The sequence below is a fragment of the Vipera ursinii genome, assembly GCF_947247035.1.
Source record: "Vipera ursinii genome assembly, chromosome: 3".
Taxonomy (NCBI): domain Eukaryota; kingdom Metazoa; phylum Chordata; class Lepidosauria; order Squamata; family Viperidae; genus Vipera; species Vipera ursinii.
Genome location: NC_139516.1, coordinates 2,970,028 through 2,982,388, shown reverse-complemented (window position 1 = coordinate 2,982,388; position 12,361 = coordinate 2,970,028). Strand labels below are relative to the sequence as shown.

Sequence of the window (12,361 nt, the reverse complement as noted above, 5' to 3'; positions counted from 1 at the left end):
GGACAAATTCGGGGAAAGGGGGGGGGGGGAAATCGAGAAAATCAAAAAGGTGACGGGGTCGAGAGACAAGCCAGGGCACTTACGCACGGTCCCTTAGGGACGTCTTAAATAGGAAGTGAGGTTCCCCCAGTTCAGCGCCGGTCAGCCGAATCTTAGCAACCTGGATTTTGGAGGATTTATAGCTTTTTGCTCTCTGGATTTATAGCCTTTTTGCTCTCTGCCAAAATCCGGAGTCCTATCCCTAGAAAACGAGCATTATCGAGGGGAATTTGGTAAACAGGTGAACACTTAAGTAGAAATGGAGTTTGCACTGCAGCCTAAAACAAAATTGGCCCGGGATTTCGCTGGTTAGTTGCAGTTGGAAAAGGATGGTGCTTTGCTGGGGAACAGGCCTGCACCTCCATTGAATTAACTGGGACCCCATCGGTGCCGGGATGGGGCAGAAGCCTTTTCCTTGCTGCTTGTCACGAATGAAGCAACAGGCAGCGTTTACCCCGAACACACCAACTTGACAGCACTCTTCCACTTCACACAATCCCAGGCTTGCAGTGCTGACTCTGGATACCCACCAGTCCAGACTGCCTCGCCCCCTCCCCCCTGTTGCATCCTTAAATTTTCACCTCTCTGGTGTGCAGACAGGTAACAAAAGCCCAGTGGTTCGAGTTCAGCGGAGGGAGAAAAAAAATGGGGATCGACAAAAACCCTTCGGTCGTGCATCTTGCACCGCCTTGGCACTTTTGTATACTCACGTACCTACGTTAAATTGTAGATTTGTAATTGTGTAAAATAAAGAAATGCGGTATTAACTAAAGCTGTTGGCAAGGATGGCGCCGGTTTTGAATCGAGCTTTATTCTCTCTTTCCTCCCTCTGTTTGGGCTCAGCGGAACGGGTCGGCGACGACTCGCCGTTGAATAGAATCGTTAAAGGATGCCAAAGGAGGGACAAGACGAAGCGTGAGTGGCAGAAATTAAAATGGTTTCTTGAGATTATTTCCAGTAGTTAAATTGAACTGTTAAAATTGTCCCGCGGCGAGTTGTCCGGGGTGAGACGGCTGCTGTGAATTGGCCATATTGAGTTGACCCACTTCAGAGTGGAGTCTTTCAGTAGTAATAACTGTGAGAGGGATCTCGGAGTCCTAGTGGACAATCCCTGCAGCTGCCAAAAAAGCCAACACAGTGCTAGGCTGCATTAAGAGAGGGATAGAATCAGGATCAGGTGAAGTACTAATAACACTTTATAAAGCCTTGGTGAGGTCACACTTGGAATCCTGCATGCAGTTTTGGTCACCACGATGTAAAAAAGATGTTGAGACTCTAGAAAGAGGGCAGAGAAGAGCAACAAAGATGATCAGGGGACTGGAGGCTAAAACATATAGGGAACGGTTGCTGGAATCGGGTATGTCTAGTTTAATGAAGAGAAGGACGAGGGGTGACATGATAGCAGTCTTCCAATATTTCAGGGGCTGCCCCAAAGAAGAGGGAGTCAAGCTCTTCTCAAAAGTGCCTGAAGGCAGGACAAGAAGCAACGGATGGAAACTCACCAAGGAGAGAAGCAACCTAGAACTAAGGAGAAACTTCCTGACAGTTAGAACAATTAACCAGTGGAACAACCTGCCTCCAGAAGCGGTGAATGCTCCAACACTGCAAGTCTTTAAGAGACTAGACAACTATTTGTCTGAAATGGTATAGGGTTTCCTGCCTGAGCAGGGGGTTGGACTAGATGTCCTCCAAGGTCCCTTCCAACTTTGTTGGCCACTTTCAGATGTGGGAGGAGATTTTTAACTCCCAGAATTCCCCGGCTAGCACAGAGAACTGCAGGGCTGGCTGGGAGATTCTGCGAATTGGAAGGCCACACGTCTTAAAAGCTGCCACGGTTTGAGAAACACTTGTAGATTGGTTCTCCAGACTTCTGACAACTATTTTGACTTACACCAGACATGTCAAACTCGCGATGATGTCACGTGACGTCGTGCAACGTATCGGAGCTTTTTCGCCATTGCCGGCAATGGGGTGGCCGTGGTTTCCCGGCGATACGTCCGGCCTGCAGGCCAGCAGTTTGACAGCCCTGGACTACACCCTCCCCATTATTTTACACCTCCTAGTAGACCCAAAGGTGCTTTTTTTTCCCAAGAGGAAAGTTGGACTTTCTTTGTTTCACCTTGAAGACTTTTCGCTTCTCCTCTGAGGAGCTTCTTCAGTTCTTCTTTAGTTCTTCCTCAGAGCTGAAGAAGCTTCTTGGGCGAGAAGCGAAAAGTTCTCAAGGAGAAACCAAAGACGTCCACTTGCCTCTTGAAAAAGCACCTTTGGGACAACCATGTCCTGTATGGGCGGAGAATCTCCATAGACGCCTCCTCGTATAATTTCCAAGTAGTAAATTCACAAAATGGTGCATTTTTTTTAAAAAAAAAAAGATGAACTTTTTTTAGCAATTCCATAACTTTTAATTCCAAGCCGTCGGAAGATTCATTCTGTGGACTTCTCACATTTCCTGGGATAGATTATTTGCCGCTTTTGCCTTAAATTTTAGAAACTAGATTTGGGTGGGTGGGGAAAGGGGAACACCCCCTTAACCACAAGAAGCTCCACAAAAAGCTCCACCTGATCCGGATTTGGTCTCAAATCACAGACGCGACCTAAAGAAACAGCAAGAAGCTGGAGCATCCCTCGGGCCAAACAACGAAAGGTTCCGTAATAGCCAACAAAGGAGGAGATTGTGGTTTGTCTTGGAAATAAAAATCACAACCCGCAAAGTCTGGCTTTACTGCAACGAGCACCAAGCCTCCGTGGCTTCGTTAGATCCTAGGAAAGCTCAAAAAAAAACCCGGATCGGGTCATTCTTTTTTTTTTTTTAATGAAAAAGACTAAGCAACATCTCAAGTGAAAACTAACCCAGCAGGTCAAGTTCTGGGCACAACCAACATAGGAGTGGGGAGGGGGACGAAAATGCACCCCCTGTGCATCCTCGGCCCACGGCCACCTCGGTTGACGCAGGAGAGTTTTCCCAGATGGGACGTGGTGGGAACGGAGGTCCCCGGTCACTCCAGGAGAAGAACCCCGGGCAATTGTCCCAAAGTCACCCCGGCCATCGTCTGGGCCTCCCGAGTTTCCCTGCAGGCCAACGGAGTGTCTCTGGGGGAAAAAAAAATCTGATTTTCAGGAGTCTCTGGATCAATGACAGTTCTGGCAATTTGGATGGCAGGAGACTCCATTCACTTTGCAACGGCAGCCCCCGCTGGTGTCGCCGGAGCCCTGGAGAGAAAGAAGCACAAGAGCGTCAAAAGGGGGTGCAGGATTGCCAAGGACGAGACCGTCCCCCCCCTCAAAAAAATGGCTATGCAAGGCGTCCTCAACTTACAACCTTAACGGAGCCTCTTATCACAGCGGTAAAGCTGCGGCTCTTAAACCGCATCCAATTTTACGAACTTTTTTCTTTTTTTTTGCAATGGTCATTAATCAACCGCCAGAGTCATTAAACGAGTCAGTTTTCCCCCTCTTGACTGACTATAGATCGTCCTCAACGGCCGCAAGTCAGCCCAAAATTTCCACACCTAAGCGAGACGGTGATTGCGCCCCATTTTAAGACCTCTTTTGCCACAGCTGTTCAGCGGATCATGCAGTCTTTAGGGAAATCACTGCGGTCGTTAAATGAATCACTGTGGTCGTTAAATAAATCCCGCAGTCATTAAGCAAAGCTGGCTTCCCCGATTGACTCTGCTTGATGGAAACCAGCTGGGAAGGTTACAAACGACAATCCCAGGATACTCCAGCCGTACTAAATAAATGGCTAATAATTTTTTGCGAATAATATAATAAAGTAAATACATGCCAGATGCCTGAATTTTGATCACAGAACCACGGAGATACTACAACACGGTTGTAAGTGTAAAAAATGGTCTTAAGTCGGGGGGTTTTCTGTGCTGTTGTAACTTAGGTCACTAAATGAATCATCATATGTCGTGGACTACCCCAGTCCACCCCATCCCATACCCAATGGGACCTCATGGGTTGTCCCAAGGCCAGCTGCTTCCATTAGACATAAATTGCGGGGTGGGGGGGAATGTTTAAAAATATATTTAAAAATATATCAACCAATTGTTGCAAATGTAAACAAAAACCAGGCACTTATTACCATCTTTGGTGAGCATGCTCTAAAGCTAAAATTTTCTGGTTAAGAATCCACACACGGTTAGAGAAAATGACTAAATCACTTATAGATTTTAAGCCAGAATTATTTTTGTTAGGCATAATCGTAGGAAATTATGAGAGTGTATATATTTTAATTCTACATATATTAACTGCAGCAAGAATTGTATTCGCTCAACATTGGAAAAATGAAGATCTACCAACATAAGAAGATTTAATTAAAATCTTATATTGTGCAGAAATGGATAGACTGACATTGAAAATGAAAGAAAAAGCAGATTCGGTTTATTTTAGGACATGGGATACCATTTATCAATGACTAGAAAAATGAGGTAGAGAGAAAGGAACTTAATATGTATTAGTAAGTTATGTGTTGGAACCCAGACAATATATTGCTGATAAAATAAGCATGTGATTATAAAAAATTATATGTACCTATATCTAGAGAGAGAGAGAGAGAATGTATACATAGAGATAGAGAGATAGACATAGACATAGAGATATAGACATATATATAGATATAGATACTGTTCTTTTTGCTATTCGGTGGGCTTTGTACAGGCAGTCCTCGACTTACGACCACAATTGAGCCCAAAATTTATGTCGCAAAGTGAGACATTTGCTAAGTTAAGTGAATCGCCGCAGTTGTTAACTTAGACACACGGTTGTTAAGTGAATCTGGCTTCCCCATTGATTTTGATTGTCCGATGGTCGCAAAAGGGGGGAATCGCGTGACACACATATACGCACACCCCAGGACACTGCAACTGTCATAAATATGAGTCAGGTGCCAAGTGTCTGAATTTTGGATCACGAGATTGTGGGTCTGGATCTCAAATCCTGGCGACTTTAAGATGGGTGAAATTCAACTCCCAGAATGATTTTTTTTTCAACTTTGGCAACTAAAACAACTGGACTTCAACTCCCAGAATTCCCCAGCCGGCATAACCGACTGGGGGATTGTGGGAGTTGAAGTCCACAAGTCTTAAAAGTGGCCAGGTTTGAGAACTCCTGCTGTAACTTCAGCGTCTGGGATATTTTTCAATGCCAACCGGCTGGGGGATTCTGGGAGTTGAAGTCCACCCATCTTAAAAGTGGCTGAGATTGAGAAACCCTGATCTAATCCAATCCTCTGCAATATGCAGGATGCATCTTATTATTCCCAAAGGCAGGTGCCAGGGGCACCTTGGTCTCTACCCTCCGTCAATACATACAGCTGGTCCCCAGCGTGGTCCTTTGGTCACCCAGCAAATCTCCGTGTGGCAGACGGTGCAACGGATCCAGTCGCAGCCATCCTTCTTCTGCACGATGATCCTGCAGGTGGGGCAGTACATGGCCTCCCCATTCCTCACCAGTCTCTGAAAAAGGGAGCAGAGCTGCCCCAAACAGCCAGACCACGTGCCCGCCTCTTCCTCGTGGCACCAGGAGGGAGAGGAAAGGGTTGATAAGAGTCCTAGTTTGGTTTAGTGCTTAAGGCACCAGGCTAGAAACTGGGAGACAGTGAGTTCTAGTCCCGCCTTAGGCATGAAGGCCTGCTGGGTGACTTTCAGCCAATCACCAGGAGACAGTGAGTTCTAGTACTGCTTTAAGCATGAAAGCCGGCTGGGTGACTTTGGGCCAATCCCCTGGAGACGGTGAGTTCTAGTACTGCTTTAAGCATGAAAGCCGGCTGGGTGACTGGGCCAATCTCCAGGAGACGGTGAGTTCTAGTACTGCTTTAAGCATGAAAGCCAGCTGGGTGACTTTGGGCCAATCACCAGGAGATGGTGAGTTCTAGTCCCACCTTAGGCATGAAAGCCGGCTGGGTGACTGAAACAGTTTCTCTCTCTCAGCCCAACGCACCTCACAGGGTTGTTGTTGTGGGGAAAATAGGAGGAGGAAGGACTGTTAGGAATAGTTGCTGCCTTGAGTTGTGTATAAAAAATAATAAATGGGCGAAAGAGAGAGAGAGATAATACAGATAGATGATAGAGATTAAATAGATATATTGATAGATGATTGAGAGAGATGATAGGTCTAGGGCAGGGGTAGGCGACCTTGGCTCTTTTAAGACTCGTGGACTTCAACTCCCAGAATTTCTGAGCCAGCATGGGGGAACTACGGCCCCCCTCATGACTGGTGGACTTCAACTCCCAGAATTCCTGAGCCAGCATGGCTCAGCTTGGAAACCTCTCCCTCTCCCCTCAGCATGGCTGGCTCAGGAATTCTGGGAGTTGAAGTCCACAAATCGTAAAAGAGCCAAGGTTGCCTACCCCTGGGCTTAGGGTTAGGATAGAATGACAGAGGGATGGACAGAGAGAGACAGAGATTAGATTAGACCAGGGGTAGGCAAGCTCGGCTCTTTTATGACTCATGGACTGACTCAGGAATTCTGGGAGTTGAAGTCCATGAGTCATAAAAGAGCCGAGGTTGCCTACCCCTGGATTAGACAGACAGACAGACGATAGACAGACCCCGGAGGGAAGGGGCTTTTTCTACAAGTTAGGATTAGAGTTAGGGTCTGCATTTATATCTACCCAACCCACCAGAGTGGGCAAGCAGGGGATGTTACAGGTGGCCGCCTCTGCTAAAGAGGTCCGTCTGGTGGGGCCAAGAAGAAAGGCCTTCTCTGTGGTAGCTCCCTCCTGCAGAAATAAAATTGCCCACCCCCACCCCATCTCGACGCTCTTTCAAAAGGCCCCAAAGACCTGGTTTTTTGCCTGTGGGTCTGGGAACCCGTGGTTTCCACGAGAGTTCCTCACGTGGCTGGTTTCTCGTCACCAGCCAAGGTGGGGGTTCCCTGGCTTTTGGGATCGCGGTTTTATTTCTCCAGCCACCCGGAATTATCCGGGAGTCGGGCCCCCCTATAAATTCTCTTATTCAGTAATAAAACCGCTCCCGGCCACTCTGCCGTTCTCACCAGCAGCATCTCCGTGGTCTGTTGGGCCGCGTGGTCGTTCTGCGCCCGGATCTGGAGATCATCCTGGTATTCCTTGCAGTTCATGTTTTCGTGAATAGCCTGTGGGGGGGGGGGAAACATGACATCATCCATCATCAAACCAAGGTCGGCTTGAACGGACCCTCCCTCAGCACAGCTCTGCCACTAATCCACCCCTCAGGGCAGGGGTTCCAATCTTTCTGGCAACGTGGACCGGTTCCGTGGAAGGCAATTGTTCCACGGACCGGGATCGGGGGGGAGGGGAAAGGACGGTTTCGTGCACCACATAGATCCCACATATGCGCAGATGAAGCTTTGCTCGATCGCTCCGCACTTGCGTGACGCGGTTCCTAACAAGACAGGGACCGGTAGCATCCGTGGCCCAGGTTGGGGACCTTTGCATTAGGGCACAGATTCCCAGATTCAGAGTAAGCAGAGAGAGAGAGAGAGGGATCCTATGTCGCCCAAGCCAGAAGGATCACGACTGCGATCTTTTCCCACGAGAATGCACTCGCAAGGACAATTTTTTCCGTCCATAAAAGAATCCGCGCGGAGATTCCCAACAGGAGGTGGCGCACCTCCACATTTTCCATATAGAACAGGGGTCCCCAACCCCCGCTAACTGGGCCCTGAGCCGTTTGGAACCGGGTCGCAGAAGCGGAGGGTGAGTGAGCACATTTGCGCACATCCCCACTTGGGCGTGTGACAGGCAAGCTCGTTGGCGCGTGCTCCAGTCGTGTGAGCAGTGGACGTGCGTGCCCAGTGCTTGCTCAAATAGTGGCGCGCTGATGCGCTCACCAGCCACTTGCAGAGAACCATCCTCTTTCTCCCCCCTCCCCTGACCAGTCCTCAAATCCGGAAAGATTGGGGTTCTCTGCTATAGAAGATAGAATAATGGGTTTGAAAGGGACCTTGGAGGTCTTCTAGTCCAACCCCACCCTCCTCAAGGCAGGAGACCTTATACCATCCTGGTCAAATGGTTGTCTAGTTTATTTTTGGAAAAAACCCCAGTGATGGAGCACCAACGACTTCTGAAGGCAAGTCGTTCCACGGGTTAATTGTTCTCACTGTTAGGAACTTTCTTCTTTAATTCCAAATTGCTTTTCTCTGTCATTAGTATTCCATCCATTGCTTCTTGTCCTGCCCTCTGGTGCTTTGGAGGATAGGTTGACCCCCCCTCCTCTTTGTGGCAGCCCCTCAAATACTACAAGACTGCTATCATATCCCCCTTAGTCCTTCTTTTCTCTAGATTGTCTAGGCCCAGTTCCTGCAACGTTTTAAGTCTTTAAATCATCCCAGTTGCTCTTCTCTGCATTTCTTTCAAAGTCTCAACATCTTTTTGTGTGATGTGGTGAGCAAAACTGGATGCAGGATTCCAGGTGTGGCCTTACTAAGGCTTTATAAAGCGCTACTAATACTTCGGGGGATTTTGATTCTATGCCTCTGTTTAGGCAGCCAAGGATTGCACTGGCTTTTTTTTTGGCTGATGCCGCACACGGCCGGCTCATGTTGAAGTGATCGTCCACTAGGATGCCAAGGTCCCTCTCATAGGATCACAGCTGAGCCAAGTTTCACCTACTTTGTACCTGTACACTTGGTTTTTCTTGGCTACCTGAGAAACGTTACTAACTCGAACAACACTGGTGGCGCTGTGGTTAGAATGAGGTACTGCAGGCTACTTCTGCTGACTGCCGGCTGCCAGCAGTTTGATCCTCACTGGCTCAAAGGTTGACTCAGCTTTCCATCCTTCCGAGGTCGGTAAAATGAGGACCCAGATTGTTGCCTTCCCCCCCCAATAGGCTGACTCTGTAAACTACTTAGAAAGGGCGGCAAAGCACTGTGAAGAGGTATATAAGTCTAAGCGCTATTGCATTATTTTCCTTCCTTCCTTCCTTCCTTCCTTCCTTCCTTCCTTCCTTCCTTCCTTCCTTCCTTCCTTCCTTCCTTGCTTCTTTCTTTTTCTTTCTTTCTTTCCTCCCTCCCTCTCTCCCTCCTTTTCCTTTCCTTCTCTGGTGCAGTGGTTAGGATGCAGTATTGCAGGCTAATTCTTTTGACTGCCATCAGTTCGATCCTGACCGGCTGAAGGTTGACTCAGCCACCCATCCTTCTGAGGTCGGTAAAATGAGGACCCAGATTGTTGCCGCCCCCCTCCCCCCAATATGCCGACTCTGTAAACCGCTTAGAGAGGGCTGTAAAGCGCTGTGAAGAGGTATATCAGTCTAAGGGCTAAGTCCTTCTGCGCGGGACCGGCGTGGTGCCCGATCCAAAGATGAGACACGCCTCACCTGACACAGCAGGCAGTTCAGTTTGTGGCACACCGGGCAGTAGAACTCGTTGACGTCGTCTTCGTAGAAGCACCAACCCCGGCAGTCTGTGGTTTTGCAGTGGAAACTGGACCGGCTACGATTCTCAGCGATGGACATTCCCAAGTCCAGAAAGTGCTGATATTCTTCCTCCGTTAGTAGCTGCGGGTGAAATGGAGAAGAATTTAGAGAAGACCTTCGTCGGGTGTTCCAACTCCTCCTCCTCCTCCTCCTCCTCCTCCTCCTCCTCCTCCTCCTCCTCCTCAAAGAGGGAAAATCTGCTGGGACAATCGTTTCATGAAACTTTAGCCTGTGGAACCCACAGCAGGAGGAAGATAGAGGGAGTCCTTGACTTACAACCTGGTTGCTTAGCGACCTGGTCAAAATTATGATCGAGCTGAAAAAGGCCACTTATAAGTCTGATAAAAAGTTCTAATAGCCTCAGTCATGTGACCGGCCTTCCTTTATGGCTGTTTGAGGCATCCCAGGGTCACATGACCACGTTTTATGATACGCTTTGGTAAAAACCAGCACTCGATGAGAGAGAGGGGGGGGGGATAGATATATTGATAGAGACAGATGATTAGAAATAGAGATGATAGAGATAAACATAGATACATTAGATGTAGATAGATAACATAGATACATAAGATAGATAGATTAGATAGATATAGAGGATAGTAATATTGATAGAGATAGAAGATTAGAAACAGTGATGGACGATAGAGATGGAAGGATAGATAGATAGATAGAAATATTGATAGAGATGATTAGAAATAGAGAGATAGAGATGATACAGATGGATGGATAGACAGATATATTGATAGAGACAGATGATTAGAGATGATAGATGAGATAGATGATAGGTTTAGGTTTTAGGTTTTATTTAATTTGTATACCGTCCTTCTCCCTAGGGACTCAGGGCGGTTCACAGGGCATATATAAATAACGATAGATAGATAGATAGATGGATAGATATATAGATGAAATATTGATAAGAGATAGATGATTAGAAATAGAGATATAGATGGATGGATGGATATATTGACAGAGATAGATGATTAGAGATGATAGATAGATAGATAGATAGATAGATAGATAGATAGATAGATAGATAGATAGATAGATAGATAGATAGATAGATAGATAGATAGATAAGATAGACAGGCAGGCAGGCAGGCAGACAGACAGACAGACATGGATGGATAGATGATAGAGATAGATAGATAGATAGATAGATAGATAGATAGATAGATAGATAGATAGATAGATAGATAGATAGATATGGATGGATTGGATGGATGGATGGATGGATGGATGGACAGATGATAGCAATTAGATCAATAAAGATAAATAGATGATAGAGATAGAAGATACAGGTGAAAGAAACGGATGGATAAATTGATACATAGGTACACGTGATAGCTAATTGAAAGATAAATGATAGATATACAATACTGTAGATCAGATAGATTCTAGACATAGAAAGTTAGATGACAAGAGAGACGGATGGATAGAAGGGTTAGATATAGATTAGACAGACAGAAAGACAGACATATTTTGTTTTCAAAATAATCTGAGAGTTTGTCAAACTGGTCTATCTGTCTCCTGTGATTATATCTGCTGTGTCCAACATTTTCTGAGAGCAACCCCCACCCCCCTGCCCAGTGTATGATCAAAATTCCAAATATGTTCTTCAACCTAAGTGGTCAGGAGACACTGCTCCAGATGTTGCCGAACTACCAGCCCCAGCATCCTTCACCATTTGTGTGTTGGGCCTAAGGGTGGCTATCCACTGGAAAGCCACAGCTCTTCTCTTCCGGGGCAGTGATGAGGAATGTTAAGAGTAGAAGTGGGGACGAAAGGCTGGTTTGGAGATCCATTTGGATACTCACCGCTTTGATCTCGCGGTCCAGCATCTGCCAGGGACAGGAGTAATTATTGTCCATGTAGGGGCATTTGACCTCCGGTTCTGGGCTGTTGAGGATGGTCCCCCTCAAGCAGTCTCTGAGGGTGCAGGGAGAAAGTACAGAACAGATCATCAATAGCTCTGAATTTAGCTGTCTCCTAAACCATCCAGATACCACTGAGGTAAGAACTAGCAATTCCAATACTAGAGTGACCAGTTATGGAAACCCATCTTATATGTCTCCTAAGACCGTCAAGAGATCACCAAAATGTTGTTGTTAGTTGCGAAGTCGTGTCCGACCCATCGCGATCCTATGGACAACGTTCCTCCAGGCCTTCCTGTCCTCTACCATCTTCTGGAGTCCATTTAAGCTCAGGCCTCCTGCTTCAGTGACTCCATCCAGCCACCTCCTTCTCTGTCGTCCCCTTCTTCTCTCGCCCTCCATCTTTCCCAGCATGAGGCTCTTCTCCAGTGAGTCCTTCCTTCTCATTAGGTGGCCAAAGTATTTGAGTTTTAGCTTCAGGATTTGGCCTTCTAAAGAGCAGTCAGGGTTGATCTCCTCTAGGACTGACCGGTTTGATCGCCTTGCAGTCCAAGGGACTCGCAGGAGTCTTCTCCAGCACCAGAGTTCAAAGGCCTTAATTCTTTGGCACTCAGCCTTTCTTATGGTCCAGCTTTCACTGCCATACATTGCAACTGGGAAGACCATAGCCTTGACTATACGCACTTTTGTTGATAGGGTGATGTCTCTGCTTTTTAGTGTGCTGTCTAGATTTGCCATGGCTTTCCTCCCGAGGAGCAAGCGTCTTTTAATTTCTTGACTACAGTCCCCATCTGCAGTGATCTTGGAGCCCAGGAAAATAAAATCTGTCACTACCTCCATTTCTTCCCCATCTATTTGCCAGGAATTGAGAGGGCCAGATGCCATGATCTTGGTTTTCTTAATGTTTAGTTTCAACCCAAGTTTTGCACTCTCCTTCTTCACTCGCAACAAGAGGCTCTTTAGTTCCTCTTCACTTTCTGCCATTAGAGTGGTATCATCAAATCACCAAAATAAGAACTAGCAATTCCCATGCTAGGGAGACCAGT

General features: G+C 46.8%; 1 protein-coding gene and 1 long non-coding RNA gene across 8 annotated transcripts in view; one reads left to right on the top strand and one right to left on the bottom strand.

Moving 5' to 3' along the window:
• Positions 1 to 3: 3 nt before the first annotated feature.
• On the top strand, positions 4 to 3,830 carry LOC310639377. Its single transcript, XR_014492284.1, has 3 exons — positions 4 to 954; positions 1,461 to 1,626; positions 2,627 to 3,830. It is a non-coding gene; the product is annotated as an uncharacterized lncRNA (long non-coding RNA).
• RBCK1 (RANBP2-type and C3HC4-type zinc finger containing 1) overlaps positions 1,638 to 12,361 on the bottom strand; it is a 34,178-nt gene continuing 23,454 nt past the window's right edge. For 4 of the 7 annotated variants that reach the window (XM_083360886.1, XM_083360891.1, XM_083360887.1 and 1 more), the window contains 5 exons: positions 11,259 to 11,370; positions 9,346 to 9,525; positions 7,043 to 7,141; positions 5,358 to 5,501; positions 1,638 to 3,249 (listed from right to left, as the gene is read on the bottom strand). In XM_083360886.1, coding sequence (XP_083217012.1) covers positions 3,169 to 3,249; positions 5,358 to 5,501; positions 7,043 to 7,141; positions 9,346 to 9,525; positions 11,259 to 11,370 — 616 coding nt within the window. In that variant the 3' untranslated portion in view covers positions 1,638 to 3,168. Of the gene's footprint in view, positions 3,250 to 5,357; positions 5,502 to 7,042; positions 7,142 to 9,064; positions 9,526 to 11,258; positions 11,371 to 12,361 lie in introns of those variants that run through there. The other 3 variants (XM_083360889.1, XM_083360890.1, XM_083360892.1) reach the window with 3 other exon arrangements.